At 41.6% G+C, this 22,528-nt stretch overlaps 1 protein-coding gene and 1 long non-coding RNA gene across 2 annotated transcripts in view; one reads left to right on the forward strand and one right to left on the reverse strand.

Annotated features, from left to right (window-relative positions):
* Positions 1–22,528, reverse strand: part of ryr2a (ryanodine receptor 2a (cardiac)) — a 267,874-nt gene that overhangs the window by 207,342 nt on the left and 38,004 nt on the right. The window contains exons 2-3 of the mRNA XM_025909791.1: positions 7,009–7,128; positions 6,417–6,521 (exon numbers count right to left, since the gene is read on the reverse strand). Of these exons, the coding sequence (XP_025765576.1) occupies positions 6,417–6,521; positions 7,009–7,128 (225 nt within the window). The remainder of the gene's footprint in view (positions 1–6,416; positions 6,522–7,008; positions 7,129–22,528) is intronic.
* LOC112847684 (uncharacterized) lies at positions 476–1,453 on the forward strand. The gene is made up of 2 exons (XR_003221402.1): positions 476–1,072; positions 1,389–1,453. It is a non-coding gene; the product is annotated as an uncharacterized LOC112847684 (long non-coding RNA).

Genomic DNA, 22,528 nt, shown 5'->3' on the forward strand with positions numbered 1-22,528 from the left:
AAGTCTTCTGAGTTTATTAAATGTCTGCTGCTTCAAGAGCAGGAGTATCAACCTATGGTCTTCTTCAAAGTCAGTCTTAATTTCCACAATTATCCACAACATTGAGACAGTAATGATAAAGACCTAACAGCAAGTGAAACTGAGAACTTCAGAGAGGTCACCAGGCACAGGTTCATAGCATAAATGCTAGTATTACGATGAATACATTTTGTTGGCTTCTCTAATTATTAAAGGAATTATCAAACTATAGTTGCCATGGTAAGTGACCTCATGCATTATAAAGCACCTGGACTACTGTTAAATCTCACATGGTGTAATTTGACTGTGTAGCACAAATGCTGTGGCTTGTTCTGTCAGTGCAACCCAACTTGACGGAATACCTTCACTTTAACCTGATGACAAAGCGCCAATGATGTTACATGTACCGTGTCTAAAATGGGCGACAGTGTAACTATTAGCTGTAACCAAACAGCAGTAAACATAGATTAGCATACTTTACACTGATGCTAGAAAAAAAAGTGTTTTGTTGTAATTTTACAGTGTTGTATGCATGATGTGTCAGAAATCAGTTCAGGTTGGTTGCCTTAGTGTGTCAGTATATGCCTAGATTTATATTTGTAAGTGCATGTGTTTGTTTGTGTCTGCAACTGTTTTTCATGGTTCTCACCCTGGTAACTACTGAGTGTGAAAAAGAAACCACTAAAGATACCACTAATACCACTACATATGCAGTGTGTACTAAGTCTGTGTACTAAGCCAGTCAACCACTGTTCTGTCCCAAGTAAAAGATTAAAAATGATTCATAATAATTTGGTGATAAAAATGTCATATTTCATCTGTGGTAATTTATGTTAAAAAAGAGAGTCATTTAGTTAAAAAATATTTTCTATACAGTCAGCATTAGTTTTTCTGTATCTTATTTTGAAGGAGTAATCTGTGTTCGCAATGCATTGTGGGAAGCGGAAGCTGCAGTCAGTTGGGAAAAAGCATTGTACAGAAAGCCTGCCTATCCGTGTTTAAACTTCATCTCCTGTGCCCTGAATCTTTATATACACTATCGAAAGCAATGGCTGTAAGTTTATTACATGTTCTGGTTTGTTTTATATGTTTATAACAGCTGATTTAGAGATCGTTTTGTGAATGTATTTGTACCAGGAATTAGCCTTATCCCAGAAGCGGATTTTGCTTAGAGCATGGTCTATTAACATAGCAATGATGCTAGCGATCTAATTTGCATATCAGAGGATTGCTAAAACTACTGTTTATCATTACTTAGCAGCTAAGACTAACTTTGGTACATGTTTTCTGTCACTAACTATTTCTTTTGTGCATTTATTTCACAATGTCAAAGAGCTAAAGGATATTTTATTTTCTGGTTTATTTTTTAGTTTCACTCAGCACTTTCATCGAGCTATTCAAGCCACAATTGTAAAAGATTGTAAGCTGTCGAGAAGACCGTAATAAAGGAGCAAGACGCTCAGTTTCCTGGCTCATGAAAATTGAGTTTGGCTTGCTGTTGACCTGCGTTAACATACACAGTGTATCCAACACGTAGCGATAACAGTACAACCACAGTTTATCACACTCACAGCTAATTACCAAATTTGAATCACCACAAAAGTGTTCACATGAATAAAGCAGATATTTTAATAAAAGTTTGAGTCATCATTTTCAAGAAGTGTTTCTATTAGTCATGCTAACTACCTTTGTTGTAGACATTTAGGTAAAAACAGAGTTGCACAAAAAGCATATATCAGGGAAAAAGGCATGCAGCTCTCTTCAGCACTACAGTACAAGTTGACTCATTTTGCAAATTTATTATAAGTCTGGCTGAAAGGGAACACAGAAATTAGCTATCTGAAGTGTCACTTTGCTGAAGCCATTTGGAATCATTATTTAGCGAAGCTCCACTGCTTAACCAATCATCCTGAATAAGTTTTTTTTGTGTAAAACTTCTGATAGCTTTGGTGTTTAAAATAAATGTACCTGTATAAACATGTGCCTATTTGTAGTCTCAAACTTTTTCTGCAATTGCTCTTATTAGAAGCTAAAAAACATTATGCACTCTGTTTCACGATTTTATTAACATTTTATAACAAAGTTTCGTCACTCATCCAGGTGACTTCTTCAGTCTCAGCAGACTGCAGGTTTCCCCAAACTTATAAACAGTACATTTGCATAATGACTGAAACCAGCCCACTGAAGGAACAATGTGACAATTGATCAACAACCACTGATCATTTGGTCACTGATCAATGACTATTGATCAATGGCCATGAGTACCATTCACAGAGAGGTGGTGATCGGAACAGAGACGCATTGTCAATAAACACCACGTCTTTTAAACCCCAAAACACGCTGCGCCAAAACTTGGTCCACCCCAAGGATCGGGTCCCCTGGCACAAATAGAGTAATATAGTGTACACTGTTAAGTGCCAGGATTTATACATCGGGGAGACCAAACAACCTCTGGCAAAGCGGATGGCACAACACAGAAGAGCCACCTCGTCAGGCCAGGACTCTGCAGTCATAATGACTATTAAATGATCAATGGTTGATCTTTGATCAGTGGTCATGAAAATTTACATATTAATGATGAAGGAACTGACCTCACAGCTCACTGTTCACTCAGTGGTGCTAGTTTCAGTCATTATGCAAATGTACTGTTTAAAACCTGGGAAACCTGCAGTCAGCTGAGACTGAAGAAGTCACTTGAATGAGTGAAGGGATGTTTCGCCACATCCAGATGAACAGCATCAAGTTTTGGGGATTTCCTTACCTGGATGATTGGGCATGCATCAAGACATTTTATAACAACAGTGAAATAAAGGACAATGGGACAGCATCAGTGAACTATAATCTATTTGTACTGCATCTTTCTACTAATTGCAGCAGATAAGTGCAAGCAGGGACACCAGTCGTTTCATAAGGTGCTCCGTCTTAAAAAATGTCCCTGTTATGTTTCTGCATCTGCCTCAATCTCCTGAATTTTGTCCCGTACGCCACATGGGCTGTTTACTCCAGAGATCAGCTGATCACCCTGATGCCGGCTGGCTCATCGGCCAGACACACAGCTGAAATCTGGAGGAGAAAACACCGAGGATGCAGAGGTGGAGGACTGAAGAGGAGAAGGAAGGAGACGGCGAGACAGCAGAGGCTCGAAGAGAGAAGGAGGCACAAACTGTGTCTGCCGTCTATTATAATGGGGAACATTCGGTCGCTAGTAAACGAGATGGACGAGTTAACAGCGCTAGCACGGTGGGGTGGCTGTAGCTCAGGTGGCAGAGCAGGTCAGCCACTAACCAGAAGGTCGGTGGTTCGATCCCAGGCTGCTCCTGACTGCATGCCAAATATCCTTGGGCAAGATACTAACCCCATGTTGCTCTCCGATGCATCCATCGGAGTGTGAATGTGTATGAATGGTAGACTACTAAGCACTTAGGTCAGAAAAAAGTGCATGTGTGAATGGGTGTATGAATTAGTTGTATAGAGCGCTTTGAGTGCTCAGATAGAGTAGAAAAGCGCTATATAAGAACAAGTCCATTTACCATTTACCCTTCAGTTTGCTTACCGGCCCCACCTTGAAGCTGAGGACGCCATCATCTACCTGCTCAATTGTGTCTACGCCCATCTGGACCAGCCAGTGAGCACTGTGAGGGTCATGTTTTTTGACTTTTCCAGTGCTTTCAACACCATCAGGCCGACCCTCCTGGGTGATAAGCTGACAGCGATGTAGGTGGATGCTTCTCTGGTGTCCTGGATTCTTGATTACCTGACAGGAAGACCACAATATGTGTGTCTTCCACAATGTGTGTCTGACAAGGTAATCAGCAACACAGGGGCACCACAAAGGACCGTCCTCTCCCCCTTCCTCTTCACCCTCTACACCACAGACTTCAGCCACCCCACAGAGAGCTCCATCTTCGGAAGTTTTCTGATGACTCTGCGATCGCTGGCTGCATCAGCAGGGATGATGAGTCCGGCTGTGGTGGACTCCTTTGACACGTGGTGCGAACAGGCAAAGACCAAGGAAGACCAGGAAACCCTTGACCCGTGTTTCAATCTAAGGGGTCAACGTGGACATTGTGAAGGACTGTACCTTGGAGTACACATAGACAATAAACCGGACTGGGTTAAAAACACTACTGCACTTTACAGGAAGGGCCAGAGTCGTCTCTGTTTTCTGAGGCGGCTGAGGTCCTTCAAGATCTGTCGGACAATGCTCAGGATTTTCTATGAGTCTGTTGCGATCCTCAACCTGCTGTCCTCTTTGCTGTTGCATGCTGGGGGAGCAGGTTGAGAGCCGCAGATGCCAACAGACTCAATAAACTGATGTTGTGGGGATGGAGCTGGACTCCCTTAAAGTGGTGTCGGAGATCATGTCCAAGATAAACACATTGTTCCTCCCACCCACTCCATGACATGCTGGCTAGCCACAGCAGCACGTTCAGTGAGAGACTGAGATTACTAAAATGCACCACTGAACGACACAGGAAATCATTCCTGCCTGTGGCCATCTCCCTGTACAACTCCTCCATCTAACACACTGTAAACACTACAATAGTTACAGCCTTCTGCACACGCTCTACAGTAAAATAGCAAATGACAAAGTTCACAGGTTAGAGTCAAATGTCAATCATATATATTCTGCTTCTGTAATATTCTTGTCAATATTCTTGATATTCATTTATAATTGAGTGATTTGTATATATTAGTGCTACTTCCTAAATTTGTAAAATCTGTAACATATTGTATTGTTTAAATAGTTTAGTCTGTTACTGTTACTGTCCTGGAGGAACTGTAACCCACATAATTTCCTTAAAGTATTCTGACTCTGATTCTGATTTATCAGTACATATCCATATTTTTATATCTACGTATAAAAAGAAAGTTGACACTTGTGAGACAGAGGTGTGAGCATCACAGCAAATGCCTTTGTGTCAAAGTGACTGATGATAAAACACAGAAAAACATGAAGGAGATTTTCCTAGCCTGGCTTTTTATAGCAGAGAGCTGTTTTAAAATATTCTGCAGTAGTTAAAAACCTGAAGAAGACCATGAATCAGTATATGAACCTGATGCCTGATGCTGCTGAAGTGAAGCAGAGCAAAGTAATAGAGGTTTAATAGAGACACAGCTAAGAGTTTTGCAGTTTGGCATCATTTTAAAAAGTTTAAATTTCTTCGGTGTTGAACAGCAGAAATGAGGCTTTCTTGTCAGAGGTCATCTTTGAAAAAAAAACAAAAAAAACCAGCAGCAGCCAACAGCACTGTACACAACAGTTAGACTGGTGCGTAATAAGCACCAAAGCACAATAAGCAAGCAAATAATGCAGAAAATAGAGATTTTTTATCGTAAACAGGTCTCTGAGTACACTGAGAGAGAGTTCTGCAGGAAGTAAAAGCAAACGTAAGATGGAATTCATGACAGTGCTTATCAAACACGAAGTGTAGTTTTGACCTTCTTTTGCTGCTGGTTTAGTCAATTTTGGTCGGAGAGTGAAGAAACCTGCAGCTTCAGAATCTGTGATATGTCGGCTTTCACCATCCAGAATGTCCGTGTACGTGCCGTCGGATGAACGGGGAGCTCCATGCCTTGAGTTTATATATTTTTGCCGAACCCGAGTACCTGCTCTCATTTGCTGTTTTCATATCTATATCGCTTTATTAGAACTAAATTTTTTAAACCCACCCCTATCTTAAAGAACTTGAAGTGTGTTAATGTTTAGTGCTGGACAGTGAAGGAGGACCCACATGTGGACTAAGGAAGGCAGGCGAAAGTTGGAGTCCTGTGGAGTCTTTCATAAACTGTTCTTGTTGAGTCTGAGTCTGTGAGAGTCCCACTGCTGTATTTGTGTGGACGAGGCATGATGTTTCCACACAAATACAACACGGGAAAAGACCCAGGGAGACCGAGTTAACGATAAAAACCCTGAAAACCTAAATTTCACACCTGAGTCTCAACTCTCGTGGCCCAGAACCAAACGACTCATGGACCAGTACAGGTCCATGGCCCGGGGGTTGGGGACCGCTGCTTTAGTCTATACAGTTTAAACACTTTGTCTTCCTTACATCCACGTGCAATTTTGAAATCACCAACAAACCTAACATGAATGTCTTTGAACTGTGGTAGGAAACTCCCTAATATTGTGTAGTCCACCCCTGTGTCTGCCTAAACAGCTCAGGGTGTCCTGTGGTGGATGAGGATATTGGAGTACTTGGAGAGGACCCACCCAGACACATGGAAAACCTGAAAAATCCACACAGAAAGGACCCAGCTGGGGTTCAAACTAGGAACCTTCTTGTTGGGAGATGACCTTACCCTGGGTCAGAAGATCTTACCCTAATGTGAACAGGACCTACAGTATATTTATTAATATTCTCTTCTCTGATGTGTGTATGCATGCCCACACTCACCCCATCCGCGTTCTCTTGGGTGTTGGCCAGCATCTCCTGCAGGGCTCGTACAGACAGCGACTGCTCCAGCACAAAAGTGCAGATTGACAGATCTGGAGGTACATTCTGAAACAACAAGAAAACAGATTTAAATTTACATCTAAATTAAAACCTCCTGTCCACTATTGTGTAGGCCACCCTTGTACCACCAAAAGAGCCATCGTGTATCCTGTGTGGCGCAGGACACTTTTTATTAAATATATGATGAGTACAGCTCTGCCTTTGTGTACACAGAATTCTTAGTAAACGTGAATGCTATAAAATATAGCATGAATAGAGCTATGAAAGCTATGAGGTATAGAGTAGTTTTCTTAAAAGTCAGTGAGCATGAGTTTTCAAACTGCTAATGGGGAAGCTGTGACACTCATTTAATTAATTAGGCATTTTGGTTTGTGATCTGATGATCGGGGTTTGATCAACTTGACACATAATTACATGCTACAGCCAACACGTTCTGAATTTTTGTCCTCAGTGATTCATTTTTGAGTCATTTTTCCCCACTCATTTGATGGTGATCTGGTTATTCTTGTGAAATAAAGGAGTATTACTGTACCTTGGAGTTTGAAATGGACTCGAGGAAGCAGAGTCTGTTCCCAAAGCCTTCAGCAGCAAGACAAAGTTTTTGTTGCTCCTTGTGGATTGTAGCTGAGCATTGTAAGACCACTTCATCATCCTAAACATAGAAAGAAAAACAGTGGGTCAAGACAGAGAGTATAAAACAAATGCACCAGGGAGTAGGGCTGTGCTATGCATCGTTGGGGTCATTAATAAAAAAAAAAGTAATGTATACACATTATTCATTACCTTTCTTAAAAGTAATGTGGTATGCTACTTTATTACTTGCCAGAGAAATTTATTCGTTACACTAAACCATAAAAGGACCTGAAACGCACTGTCACATAGTTACATTTAACAATATAAACTATAGGCTTCAGTTTCCCACACACCAACAGAAAATCCCTGTCCTAATAAGGGCAAACATATAATCTTTCTTTTAGCGTTTACCTATTAACACAAAGCAACAACAATAAGCAAATATGAAAACCCGCCCAAAGAGAATTTAAAGTAACTGCCGCAGTGATTCTACTGTAGAAACATGTACAGGTAAAAATGGAGACAACCCTGCAACCCTGACTGCTCATCAGTTTATCTACTGAAGTTCAGGGTCTGGTCTGTCTGTGTAAGCATGCTGTCTGTGTAGATACGTTCAAAGAGCCAAAATTGCATTCCCAGTATAATTTTTGTAGTGGATGCAATTTGCATCAATCCACTATTTTTCTTCTCTGGCACACAAAATGAAATCATTGATTTCAATGCCATAGGGGTCAGGCACAGCGTGTGTCAGGTGCCGGCCAAGGTTGGAGACTGGCGGACCAATCCCTGGCCACCGAGGCTGATGACTGGGACATGGAATGTCACCTTGCTGGTGAGGAAGGAACCTGAGCTAGAGTGTGAAGTTGAGAGGTACTGGTTGGATATAATTGGGTTAACCTCAATGCACAGCTTGGGCTCTGGAACCAGTCTCCTCGAGAGGGGCTGGACTCTGTCCCAGTCTGGAGTTGTCCTTGATGAGAGGCGGCAGGCTGGAGTGGGTATCTTGGTATCCCCTCGGCCTGCTGCCTGTATGTTGGCATTTTTCCAGTGGGCTAGAGTCCACTGGAGTCCCTGAGCAGGGTGCTCAAGGGTGTTTCACCTGGAGACTCTGTTGTCCTACTGGGAGACTTCAATGCTCTGTGGGACAGTGAGACCTAGAGGGGTATGATTGGGAGGAAGGGCCTGCCTGATCTGAACCCGAGCTCTGTTCTGTTACTGGACTTCTGTGCAAACCTATGTAACATATGGGTGTCCAGTACACAAAGTACCAGAACACCCTAGGTCGCACGTCAATGATTGATTTTGTCATCGTATCATCAGATCTGTGGTCATATGTTGGGGACACTCAGGTAAAGAGAGAGGCTGAGCTTAGGAAGAACAAAACATTTTGTGTCCCCTGCTCTTTCCCGTGACTTTAAATAGTATCATTTATCTATAAAATTGTTATTTTAAGTACATCTCTCCAAAACATTGTATCCTTATTAACATTAAAGAAAACAAAAAAGAAATATACATCAACTTAAAACAAAGAATAACTTTATCAACATTGTTTTTTAGCGGAGTCAGACGTCATGTCAATGAACTGGTCCTCCTCTACAGCAGCGTTCCCCAACCCCCGGGCCTCGGACCGGTACCGGTCCGTGAGTTGTTTGGTACCGGGCCGCGAGAGTTGAGGCTCAGGTGTGAAATGTATGGTTTTCAGGGTTTTTATCGGTTTTCAGCGTTATTTTGTTATCGTTTTTATCGTTAACTCGGTTTTCCTGGGTCTTTTCACGTGTGATATGAATAAATCTTCTTTTTTTCGGTACCGGTACTAGTCTTATTTTGTTGGATTTATCCGCGACACCTTAAAGGCCGGTCCGTGAAAATATTGTCAGGCATAAACCGGTCCGTGAGGCAAAAAAGGTTGGGGACCGCTGCTCTACAGAGCTGAAACCAGTTGGAGCTTGTGCATTGAAAGGATCTTTCACCCATGATACTGAGAACTGTTTTCAGGGAAGTACTTTTTAAAGTGTTTCATCAGTGATGAAATATGCTGCTTAGTACATGGAATCACTGAGGTGGCATCATAGCCAGTAGTGTCAACATGCAGATTCTCAAATAAATCAGTATTTCCTTCATCAAGGTTCCTGTTCCACATTGCAAGCTTTTGGGTGAAAGAGCTGATCTTGCCTGTGACCTGAGGGAGGTGTTTATCTTTCGCTTGGAGCTGTAGATTTAGTTCATTTAGCTTTCCAAATATGCCACTCAGGTAGCCCAGTTTCACCAGAAAGTTCTCATCACTAAATTTTTCTGCGACTTCAGACTTCTGCTCCTGCTCCAAAAACAGTCTACTCTGCTCTCTGACCTCAAAAACTCGGGACAAGACTTTTCCTCGTGACAGCCACCTTGCTTCACTATGAAACAGCACAGTTTGATTTTTTAGCTCCCTTCTCATCACATATAGTCAACAGCAGCAACCAGCCAACAATCTGTGTCTGAACGTGGACAAAACAAAAGAGATGACTGTTAACTTCAGGAGAGCACAGAGAGATCACTGTCTACTTAACATCAATGGATCCTCTGTGAAGGTCGTCAAGAGCAACAAATTCCTCAGTGTTCACCTGGCAGAGAACCTCTCCTGGTCCCTCAGTACCAGCTCCATAACTAAGAAAGCCCAACGGCGTCTCTATTTCCTGCAGACGTTGAGGAAGGCCCATCTTCCATCATTCATTGTGACCATCTTCTACAGAAGCACTATCGAGAGCATCCTGAGCAGCTGCATCACTGTCTGGTATGGCAATTGCACCATATCAGATCGCAATACCCTACAAGGATAGTTTTTTTAGTGGTCTGGTCTTTATAAAACTGACTACACCTCACTGTCACAACCTCACTTAATTCAGAGGAAAGGTGCCTTGATGCCAGTGCTTCTCTGCGTATAACACAGTGTGCCCATTCAGCATTAGGCGAGACCTTCTCGATGAGTGCCCGAAGCCCTTTTCTCATCTCTGCCATGGTCTGCGCACCATCACTACAAACACCAATGCAGTTCTTCCGCTTTAGCCCATTCTCAGTCAGGAAGCAGTCTAGCATTTTGAATAGCTCTTCAGATGTGGCTCTGTCTCTGACATGTTTACAAAAAAGTAGATCCGTAACTTTGTCATGTCACAACGTACATAAGCAATAAACAAACAGTCTTTGTTGCTTCATCAAACTGTAAGGCAAAACTCCAAAAGTTGAATCTGTTCATCTGGACGTAGCGTTTTGTGGGAGAAACGTTTCGTCACTCATCCAAGTGACTTCTTCAGTCTCAGCTGACTGCAGGTTTCCCCAAACCTTATAAACAGTACATTTGCATAATGACTGAAACCAGCCCACTGAAGGAACAATGGGCTGTGAGGTCAGTTCCTTAATCATAATTATGCAAATTCCCATGACCATTGATCAACAATCACTGACCAAAACCCACTGATCAAAGACCACTGATCAATGGCCATGAGTCCCATTCACAGAGAGTTGGGGAATGGCTGCAATCACAGCATTGTAAGATGGCGAAAGATGTACCCTTAGGCCCCCTCCTCGATTCAGAGATGGTCTTTCCCTTTTCATGTAAATGGCCTCCTTGACTCCGCGCTCAAACCAGCGTTCCTCCCTGTCCAGGATGTGTACATCCTCATCACTGAAAGAGTGTCCACTGGCCTGTAGGTGTAAATAGACTGCAGAGTCCTGGCCTGATGAGGTAGCTCTTCTGTGTTGTGCCATCCGCTTCGCTAGAGGTTGTTTGGTTTCCCCGATGTATAAATCCTGGCAATCCTCCTGGCACTTAACAGCGTACACTATGTTACTCTGTTTGTGTCGGGGGACCCGATCCTTGGGGTGGACCAGTTTTTGGCGCAGCGTATTTTGGGGTTTAAAAGCCACAGAGACCCGGTGTTTAGAAAAAATGCGTCTCAACTGTTCCGATACTCCTGACACATATGGGATCACTACAGGTTTTCGCCTGGGCAGCGGTTGTCCTTCTCTCCTGGATCGGCTGGAGCTTTCTTTAGGTGCCTTCCCAGCTTTGACAAAAGTCCAGCTGGGATAACCACATTTACTCAGGGCCTTCTTGATGTGCTGTTCTTCTGCCTCCCTGGCCGCTGTGTCAGTGGGGATGGTGTTCGCTCTGTGTTGTAGCGTCCTGATGACACCCAGTTTGTGCTCCAGTGGATGATGAGAGTCAAACCTTAGATACTGATCCGTATGCGTAGGTTTACGGTACACGTCAGCTTTTAGATGTCCCCCATTACTGATGGAAATCTCACAGTCTAAGAAGGCTAACCTGCCACTTTTCATATCCTCCCTGGTGAATTTGATGTGTTGGTCCACCGAGTTAATGTGATCCGTGAAATGTAGTACGTCCTGAGATTTGATTTTCACCCAGGTGTCATCCACATATCTGAACCAATGGTTTGGTGGTGTTCCAGGGTAGGATAGCAACGCCCTCTTTTCCACTTCTTCCATGTACAAATTGGCCACGATGGGTGAAACTGGGGAGCCCATGGCACACCCATGTTTCTGCCTGTAGAACTGACCCTTGTATGTGAAGTAGGTGGAATGAAGACACAGTTCCAAAAGCAAACACACTTGGTCGATGCTGAGAGTGGTCCTGCTGCTGAGGTTGGTGTCATCCTGTAATCTCTTACGGACTACCTCCAACGCTTCCGTGACTGGGATGCAAGTGAAGAGAGATGTAACGTCGTACGAGACCATGGTTTCATCTGCCTCCATAATGACCTCTCTCACCTTCTCAACAAAATCCAGGGTGTTCTGGATGTGGTGTTCAGAGCTGCCCACCAGCGGGTTGAGGATCGAAGCCAGAAACTTGGAGATGTTATAGGTGACCGAGTTGATCATGCAGACAATTGGTCTTAAAGGGTACATCTTTCGCCATCTTACAATGCTGTGATTGCAGCCATTCCCCAACTCTCTGTGAATGGGACTCATGGCCATTGATCAGTGTTCTTTGATCAGTGGGTTTTGGTCAGTGATTGTTGATCAATGGTCATGGAATTTGCATAATTATGATTAAGGAACTGACCTCACAGCCCATTGTTCCTTCAGTGGGCTGGTTTCAGTCATTATGCAAATGTACTGTTTATAAGGTTTGGGGAAACCTGCAGTCAGCTGAGACTGAAGAAGTCACTTGGATGAGTGACGAAACGTTTCTCCCACAAAACGTTACGTCCAGATGAACAGATTCAACTTTTGGAGATTTACTTTCCTGGATGATTGAGAATGCATCAAGATGTAAGGCAAAACGTTTGTCTTTTAGTTTATCTACTAGCTGTTCTTTAAGGTCGTTACCAATGTCATTTATACCTCTGGCGACAGTGTCACTGGACAGAGGGATAGTTTTATTTTTGCAGCACTTGTGTCATCCAGCATGCCAGAAACCATGTCTAATGCTGCAGGCAGTATCAGCTCCTCTGCTATGGTGTGGGGGTTTTTGCACTGAGCTATTTGGTATGCCACCTTATTTGATGCTAACCGTTCTCGCTGGTTTACTGAAGTAGCTTTCACAAAGCGGGATGATTGTCGGCAATATTCAGCACATTTTTGCTGAAAAAATTCAAGCGACTTATCAGCGTGACTGGGATGTAATGTCTGTAAGTGACACGTTAATTTATTTGGCTTCAGTTAAACAACTCCTTGGTAGCAGGGCCAGTGTGGTGGATGAGGTTCCTAAAAACTTCGGGTGTTATAGGGCTGTCCTGTTTGACATGACTCTACAATGATGCATAGAGATCACCAGCAGTACATCAGGATTGGCAAACCAGGGTGATGGTTCCCATCTTTAAGAAGGGGGACCGGAGAGTGTGCTCTAACTATAGGGGGCTCACACCTGTCAGCTTCCCTGGGAAACTCTGTGCCAAGGTGCTGGAAAAAAATGAGTCCATCTGTTAGTTGAACCTCAGATGCTGGACCAGCTCTATACCCTCGTGAGAATATTTCAGGAATCATTGGGAGTTTGCCCAAGAAGTCTACATGTGTTTTGTGGACTTGGAGCAGGTATTTGACACTGTCCCTGAGTATTCTGTCAGTGGTGCTTCAGGTGTATGGGGTGTCTGACCCGTTGCTACAGGCTTTTCAATCATTACACAACCTTTGCAAGAGCTTGGTCCACATTGGTGCACTTAGTCGGACTCATTCCCAGTGGGTGTTGGACATTAGGGCTGCCCTTTGTCACAGACTCTGTTCATAATTTTTATGGACAGAATATCTAGGTGTCGTCAAGTGGCGAAGAGCTTAAATGTTGGTGGTCTCAGAATCTCATCTCCGCTTTTCGCAGATGATGTGGTTCTGTTGGCTTCATCAGGTGGTGGTCTCCAGCTCACACTGAAATGGTTCGCAGCCAAGTGTGAAGCAGTGCGAATGAGAATCAGCACTTCCAAGTCTGAGGCCATGGTCCTCAGCTGGAAAATTTTGGAGTACGCACTCCAGGTCAGGGATGAGTTGCTGCCCCAAGAGAAAGTATCTTGGGGTCTTGTTCATGAGTGAAGGGGGAGGGAAGCTTGAGATTGACAGACGGACTGGGGCTGCAGCTGCAGTGATGCGGATGCTGTGCTGGTCCATCATGGTGAAGAGAGAGCTGAGTGTAAAAATAAAGCTCCTGATGTACCGGTCAACCTATGTCCCTACCCTCACCTATAGTCACGAGCACTGGGTAGTGAGCAGAAAAACAAGATCGTAGATACAATGAGCTTTCTCCGAAGGGTAGCTAGCCTCTCCTTTAGAGTTAAGGTGAGGAGCTCAGCCATCCGGGAGGAGCTCAGAGTAGAGCCACTACTTCTCCACATTGAAAGGAGCCAGCTGATGCGGTTTGGGCATCTGACAAGGATGCCTGAACCATCCTGGTCAGCTATTGGGCCTGTGGCATGTCCCACTGGAAGGAGGGCGATATTGTTTGCTCTCTCGCTGGCTTAATCACTTATCGCCGTCACTTCTAAAACTTCTTTCCTCTTCCTAAACAACCAAATGCTGTTTTTACCATTTCCTCCCGCACTAAACATGCCGATAGTATTCAGAAAAAATATTAAGCATTGTTTATTAATGCATTGTGTATATTATTTTTTTTAATCTTAACTCTTTCTGTCAACACAGAAACTGCCTCAGGTGTTTCCTGGTAGTCATCACTATTCTTTAAGTTTGTTTTAAAAGGTTATTAACATAGTTATTAATATGTCATTAAACAGAAACTGTTTCCTTCTTATTTCTGCTTATAATCCACCATAATCCATCCTGCTTCCTGGCTATTCCACAGAAATTCCCACAGTTAATTGAGCGATAATAACTTACCACATTACTACATTCTTGCTTCTGCCTGTTTACCCTACTATTACCACTTTATTACTGAGCTGTATTTCCACATTATTACCTCAGTTTTTGGTCCCTTATTATCCAACTACATACATTTCAGTGTAATAATATTCAACTGTAACTACTGTTGCTACCACAGTATCACTTGATATTAAGTGGTTATTACTTTGTAATTGAATGGTAATAACACCAAAATTAACACATTGTTTTTTTTCTGCTTTGTTACTCTACTATGACCATTTTATTATGGTAAAAAAAATAAGCATTCCTAAAAAGAAACATTTGTTTTAGTGTTTAAGAACAACGCTTGATTAAATTCTGAGCTCAAATTTAGGAATAAAATGTAAATTCAGTTTATCATTTGCTTAATAACTAAAAACATAATTTTTAGTTCATGACATATTAACAGACTTTTAAATTATTTGTTTTCTTTTTTTCTTGACAGGTGTTCTAATAAATTTGTTAAGCATTGTATAAATATATAAATTAGAAAGTTAGTTTACTAACACTCTCACATGGCTACAAAAGCGATTGCTGAAACATTTTGTTATCTGTGGGAATAATGTTGAAATGATAAAGATTTTTTAAACAGCCAACCATTTTTATTGTTTCAGCTGAGACTTTGAACCTGATATTTTCCTTGTTTGTTCAGTAATTTTACTTTTTTGAACACAGTGACTGTTTTGTTTCATTTTCCTAGATAAATCAGATACACCGTCACAGAATAAACAGAAATCTGATCATGTTCTGTTCGGATTATACAGATAGAGTTTTCTGCTGCAATTTAAATCTAATCAGCAGATTGTCTGTCACATCTCATTCACACTGGAAGCGACTTGCTCGTCTCACATTGCTTTTAAGCTGATGCCTGGTTGTTTTGGACATTCCAGACTTTGGCTAACAAGGTAAGAATCTAATGCTTATCTGAGTAACTTTTACTGCTTTTTGGTTTTAACAGCACTGATGGAAAAGTTTTAAGGAAATTATTTTTTTTTTATAATCTTTATACGGTGCCAAATCATAACAACAGTCACCTCAAGACCTCAGCCTTCTCCTATGTTGCAATTGTAACCCAAGTCACCGGGTAGCTTCCAACTCTCTGTGTACAGAAGAGACATGAAACAGTCTAAATTTTGCCACATACAGCACTTGAAGAGCACTTTCACATGTCCACGCACAGATATCATGTAAAAAATGATATGATCACTGTCTTCCTCACTTCCACTTATTGCAAAAACACAGAAACACACTGCCAATACACATATAGAAGCTTAAAGCTCATTTTGACATGAAATTCTTTTCTAGATCTGAGTCAGCCCTCTTCTTCTCCTGCTCGCTCTCTCTGACTCCCACACACTCACTCTTCTCTCTTTCTCTCACCAGAGGACAGCCTAGTTCGCCCACTCACTGCGGTGCTCCCATGCCATGCAAAAATGAACAGTGTGTGTGTGTGTGTGTGTGTGTGTGTGTTTGAGAGAAAAAGCAAGAATTTGACAGGTTTTTGTGTATCTTTGTCCAAATGAGATATAAACGAGATCAATGATATCAACTTTAGCTTCCTTTTATTTAAATCAGTAAAGATGATGTCAGTAATCACTTGCTGCAGTAGGTGTCATTATATCAGATGGGACATCCATTGGATTAGGACAGATCTTTTCACACTCTGCTGTGTGTTATTCTGATTTTTATTACATTTATTAATGACCTCTAATCTGTATTCAGGGATTAGGGATCTAATTAAAAACTATAAGTTGAGTGAATGTAAAACAATATCTGCATTAGGGATAGGATCTGATAAGAATTTAGAGATTCCAATTCCATTATTGATATCACTCGTCGATTTGATTCCTTATCCATTCTCTTATCATTCTCATTGGCTCCCATTTGAGAGTCACCACCATCGCTAAGCAGCAATGCAGGACATTACATGTGTGCAAACTGACTGCATCCTGTATGGTCAAATGTTTGTGCATGTTGGAGGTATTTCCACTCTTTGTTTAGATGGACTGGTTCTTATATAGCGCTTTTCTACCCTATCTGAGCACTCAAAGCGTGTTGAGGTCATTCAGTAATTATTACACAGAACATTGTTCTTAAAAGTAATGCAGTAATTTACTTAATTACTTCCAGAAGAATGTAATTCATTATACTACTCGCTACAGCACTTTCATGTCACTGAGTAAAATGACCTTAAACGCTTTGTCTCATAATTACCATTTAACAATATAAAGCTATACATAAATTAGAAGTTGAGTCTCTTCGGTGCATCAAAGCCTCATGTAAATCAACTTTCTTACATGCAGTGTAGCTGTTCTACGTAACTAACCTTTAGCCCAATAAGTGTACCACCATCAGTGGGTGCAGCACCAGTCCTGTCTGTATAGTAGCAGATCATATAAGTGGTGGCACTTGTGGGTAGTTGATTTAAAGGTTCTTTTATAAATCATCAAAGATAACAATGACCAAAGGGTTCTTCTGTTGTTTCATTATTTATAAGGTCTTTCTAGCACTAGGAGCACAGAAAAGCTCCGTGTGGCTGTAAAAGGGAATGCCTCTCTCAGGGGAGGTTTCTGATGAACTGCTTGCTGCAGTGTTTTTCTCTGGCTGCAGCTTACCGATGCTGCTGAGGGCAGCGTTGAGAGCTACTCCCTGGCTACTAGTCCACATATGCAAAATATATTTTTATAGGTGAAACTGAAAATAAGCACATGGGAGCTCTGAATCTAACATGCGGCTCAGAATGAAGAAGACTGTAGTTTACAAACGCTGGCTCTGGAGTTCATCAGTCACTGTGAATCTTGTTTCTGCTTCATTTGATATGTTAGCTGAGTGAAAACCAAATCACACTACATCACACTCTCTCTCACACACAAGCCATAAAAGGTTCATAGGAAACTGGAATACCGCCTAATAACACTTCTAGCTAATGTCTGACACGTACAATCCCTCCTGCCCACACACGTGCACACAGAAGAAACTAGAAGATGACTTAGACATGTTCTATGGCTATCATTAACTTGAATCATGCCTTAGTGACATTATAATAGCTGAGACACACAAAGTGTTCCCCACATGAAAAGATCTGGTATCTGTCAGCTGCAGTTTGCATTCCAGCCTTTTATGGAGTGAGAGAGAAAATAAAGAGAGACCTGCAGAATCCATGGACAAGGCACAAACACTGAGGGACTGAGTTGCAAACCACATCTGTGCCTTTATGATATTTCAAAAAGAATGTAGAATTGCCTTAAGCTGTACTTTTCTATTGGCCACTTGTGAAAACATAAGAAAAAAAGTTTCCACATCCCTTAAATCCAAAAGTGAGTGACTTGAACAGCCTAACTAATCACGCTTGGTTGCGCTTCTTTCACTGCCGCATTTTGAATTCACATTAAGTAACTGGACAGCACACTGATGGAGTGGTTAGTGCTGTCCCCCTAACAAACAAAACTCTGGGTTTGATCCTACCAGTCTCTAAGGTCTCTGATTTGAATATCAAATTAACTCTGTGGTTGTCTCTCTGTCTGTGGTAGCCCTATGATAGGGGTGCACCCTCTAAAAATGGATTTAAACAATTATTTTACACAGTTTTACTACTACTTCAGCAAGGATTTTGTATAGATATTACTTGACTAGCAGAGCAATCACTATTGAAGCTGTATGGTTGATGGACACACTGTACAATACCTTTTCCCAAGAACTGTGGGGGGAGGGGGTGGTGGTGTTATGTATGATGTGTAAACAAGTAGGCACTGTTGTAAATATTGCAGGTTAGTGTTGTGTTTTTGGCAGCATGACATTTTAAATAGCAAATATTCATTGTTTGCCAGCTAACTTCCACTTTAGTTTGACTGAAGTTCAGCCTCTTTTCGTACGGAGTGTAGTCTGGGAGAGCTGCAGTGCTATAAAAGGACAGTGCCTTGAAGAGGAAAAACAGCTAAATCTGGCGTGTTTTTATTTTTTATTTATTTATGTATTTATATTATTCATGGCTACAATGATCACACCCTGTTTACATTTTTGATTACAGTTTGAAATACGCATATGTAGATGGCAAAATAAGTTGCTGGCAACATTCAGTGCCATCCAGCTGAACATACAAATTAACTGGTCAAGTGATGTGATTGGAGTGTTGCTCATTCAAAAGGGACATCAGTTTGTGGAGATAATCTGTCTTTAGAAAATATTAAAAGGATCATAAATGTATATTTAGGATCTCTCTCTGCAAAAAATGTCATTAAACATTTCCACCATTTCATTTATTACAGACAGGCTGCACAGAAAGCATGTTGCCTCAATTCCTTTTCACCTTGTACGTACACCTCTGACTTTCAGTAAAACTCTGAATCATGCTGCAGAAACATTCTGACCACTCCACAGTGGTTGGATATATTAGTGATGAGCAGAAGAAGGAGTCGAGATCAGCACTGCTTCTAAATGTGAATATGGCCGGAGACATGGTGACATGAGAAGGTCAGGTGCTGTGCTTTTTAAAGATGAGTGCAGGTTTGTGATAGATGTGAAAGGGTCTGCATAAGTCATGGAGAACATTGTGTTGTCCAATACTTGGACCTATTGTCAAACCCTACCCTGGTGCAGTAGGTCCTGGGTTGACCCTGTTACATTACAATCCCCACGTGGCAAGAGTGTGCAGGCATTTCCTGAAGAATGGAGGAAATGGCCACTGACTGGCCCCCACTTTTGCACTTACACTGACCAAAATCCAACAGAACACCTTTGTGACAATACGTTTCAGTCCACCCAATGGCATCACATTGCACCTCATCCTGTCTAGGAGCTCAGTGATTCCCTGGTCCAGACCTGGGAGGCGATCCCCCAGGACAAAACCTGTCATATTATTGCATACCCTGATGTTGTCAAGCATGTACACATGCACATGGGGGCCATGAAAACTGCTGAGTGCTATTTTGAGTTACTGCAATGACATTTTGGCAAAATGGACTAGCCTGCTGCATCATTTTTCACATTACCCAGTATAGATATCAGTTTGATTTTGTTCCCATTTTTAAAGTGTCCCTTTAATTTTTTTGTGTGTGAATGAGAGGGAGGCAAGTGGAATAGTGAAGGAATAGACAGAGAGGGTGGCACTGAGAAAAAGACAGGATGCTGGGATGGAGGTGCAGGGTTGAAGATGTTAAGATTTTCTCTGGGAGCGACGAGGATGGACAACATATGAAGGAAGTTCACAGGAATAGTTCAGTTTGAGCGGTGTGGAGACAGAACGACAAGGCTGAGATGGTTTGGCCCTGTGCGGAGAAGGAATGGTGGAGATAATAGGCAAAGGATATTGAATACGAAGCTGCCAGACAGAAGGAAAAAAAAGACGCCGCAGAGAAGATTCATGGACGTATTGAAGGAGCAGCCGAAGTATCCCAATTATCCTTGGATTAAGTATTTGCCCAAGTATCCCAGATACTGAACACTGATTGGCTCTTGATACGTTCATCAGATCTTATGAATCCATGTGAATGTTAGATAGAAAGCACTTTGACATAGATAAAGTGCTTGTATGCCTGTGTGTGTGAACGGGTGAATGAGGCATGTTGTATAAAGTGCTTTAAACAAAAGTGTTATATAAGAAGCAGTTTATTCCTATTCACACTCTTGTGAACACATCAGGAGCAACTCTGGGTTCAGTATCTTGGACAAGGATATTTTTGCATGCTGACTGGAGAAGCCAGGAATCAAAACACCAACCTCCCAGTCAGTTCCCTGCTCTATCTCTTGAGCCACAGCCAACCCTGAAACTCTATTCAGTGTGCACACTGAATAGAGTTTCAGGGTTGGCTGATTATTTCAGAAATGTCCACACACACAAACACACATCAGTGCTTGGTCAGTAAATAGCATGCAGCCTCTCAAAAGCAGCATCAAGCTGAACTGCTACGCTGCCTGACACAAGAGCTTATTTAGCATAAATGGAAAAGATAAATTTCACTAGAATAGAGAGAGAAATGTTTTTAGTCCAAAGGTACATAAAGGTTGGTGAGGAAAACACTACAATAATGACATTATTGATCCTTCTATGACATTAGAGGGAGAATCAGAGAGAAGTATAGACTTGGAATGAAGGAACAAAACCCTGGGAACATCCATAACAGCCATTGAGTTCACCATTCATCCATCCATTTCGCTTATTCAGTTCCCAGGGGGAGCTGGGGCTTATCCCAGCTTCCACAGGGTGAGAGGCGGACCACACCCTGAACAGATCGCTAGTCTGTCGCAGGGAAAAGTTTACATTCATTTTTAACTCAAAAGTTTCTATAATCAGCATATATACCACATACATCCCATTTGAAAAGGAATAATAATAATAATGCAATAAAAGATTTAGTGGAAAGGAGTTAATGAAATAACAAATGTCAGATAATGGATACCGATAGGATGTCATCACAATGCTTGAAAAAGACTCCATGGAACTTGTGGAAAAGAACCTTGTGCAGGTATGTATAAGACTGAATATGTGAGCAGTCTGTTGGTCTGTCATTCATTTTTAACGTAAAATATGGGCCACAGAAAGGCTGAGACAATTTTCACTCAGGGTCACCATTTTTTCCCTTTAAATTACGTTTAAAGGGAACCCCAGCTATAACACATGTTTGTGCTAAAATATGCACTGTGCTTTCAATAACATATATGTGGTATTAAAATACGCCAAATGTTTTCTTTTAAGCACATTTTATATAAAACCGATTTACCAGTAGGCCGCCATTGTTAATTATTCCCAAATTATAGCCAAATTATGCATCCCCGACAGAATTTGTTTCCCCTGCGTTGGGACCTTGGCGCAACATCGGACGGGATTATTTAAATAAACAAATGACATTTTGACTGATCATTATTTGGATCCTTCTGTAACTGTACTAAGCTAAAACCTCCAAAATTTCGGGAGCAATAAGTCTTTGGACAGGGGAAACAAATTGTAGCAGGATCAGCCTGATATTATTTGTATCCCACTGTAACTTTACTGTATAAAGAGCTAACATCTCCAACATTTCTGGAGTACTTGGTCATTATAAGAAGTGTTTATGAACTAAAAATCACAAACGTGGGATACTGTTAGTCCATGATTTCAAAAGGCCAGTGCATGCTCCCGACGCAGGGGAAACAAATTCTGTCGGGGATACCTAGTTTGGCACGGCGGTTTCAAAGTTTTGGTGCATTGTGTTGCATGGAGAATCTGTAAAAATATTATAAATAATAAAAATATATAAAATTTTACTGTATAATAAAAATTAGAATTCTATTAATGTTTTTATCATGCGATTATGCGATACCATGGATAGCTGCTGCCATAAAATTGAGCTCTTTACAACAAACGCTCTCAGTCGCCGTTGCCATTGGCAAGCAGTAGCCGCACAGACACCAGTAGTTTTCCCTCACTCTCGCGTCCTCGTGTGACGGATTGTTTTCATCTTCATCTAAACTAAGTACTGGTTGACTATTTTCATCCTCTCTCTCGGATTGCTCTGGTTCAAACTGGAAAGGTTGAACAGAAGCCATTTCCAGTGCGCTGCTAACTGTAAACTCAATGCGGTGCAACCGTGTGACGTCACTACCCAGAGTGCATTGAGAAGTAAATAACAATGGCGGCCTACTGGTAAATCAGTTTTATATGAAATGTGCTTAAAAGGAAAACGTTTGGCGTATTTTAATACCACATATATGTTATTGAAAGCACAGTGCATATTTTAGCACAAACGTGTTAACAGCTGGGGTTCCTTTTAAAAAATGTTAGCATTGTCATTTGCTTATATAATATTCACCATTTTGAAAAAATATTTTACCTGTTTTAATTTTGAAGATCTATTTTATTGACACTGCCTACCTCATATCACAGAGCAGCATGAGTATGGTTGCATTCTTTAGCCAAGATTCAACCTGCTTCTTCATTTACTGAAGAACTGTGTCTGCATAAATCTGTCATCAACATTCACAATGAAAATCAGACTGAATAATTCCAGCAGTGTCTGATACATTTCTGTAAGTGTCACAACAGCCTCCTGAGGATAAGTACTGTATATATATTGTTGCAGAGTGTATGTGTGTGTGTTTTGTGTGTGTGCGGTTCAGTAGTCCATACGTCCAGTTTTAATATCAGTTATTTAAAAGAAAGACAC

The sequence above is a fragment of the Oreochromis niloticus genome, linkage group LG8 (assembly GCF_001858045.2).
Source record: "Oreochromis niloticus isolate F11D_XX linkage group LG8, O_niloticus_UMD_NMBU, whole genome shotgun sequence".
Lineage (NCBI taxonomy): Eukaryota > Metazoa > Chordata > Actinopteri > Cichliformes > Cichlidae > Oreochromis > Oreochromis niloticus.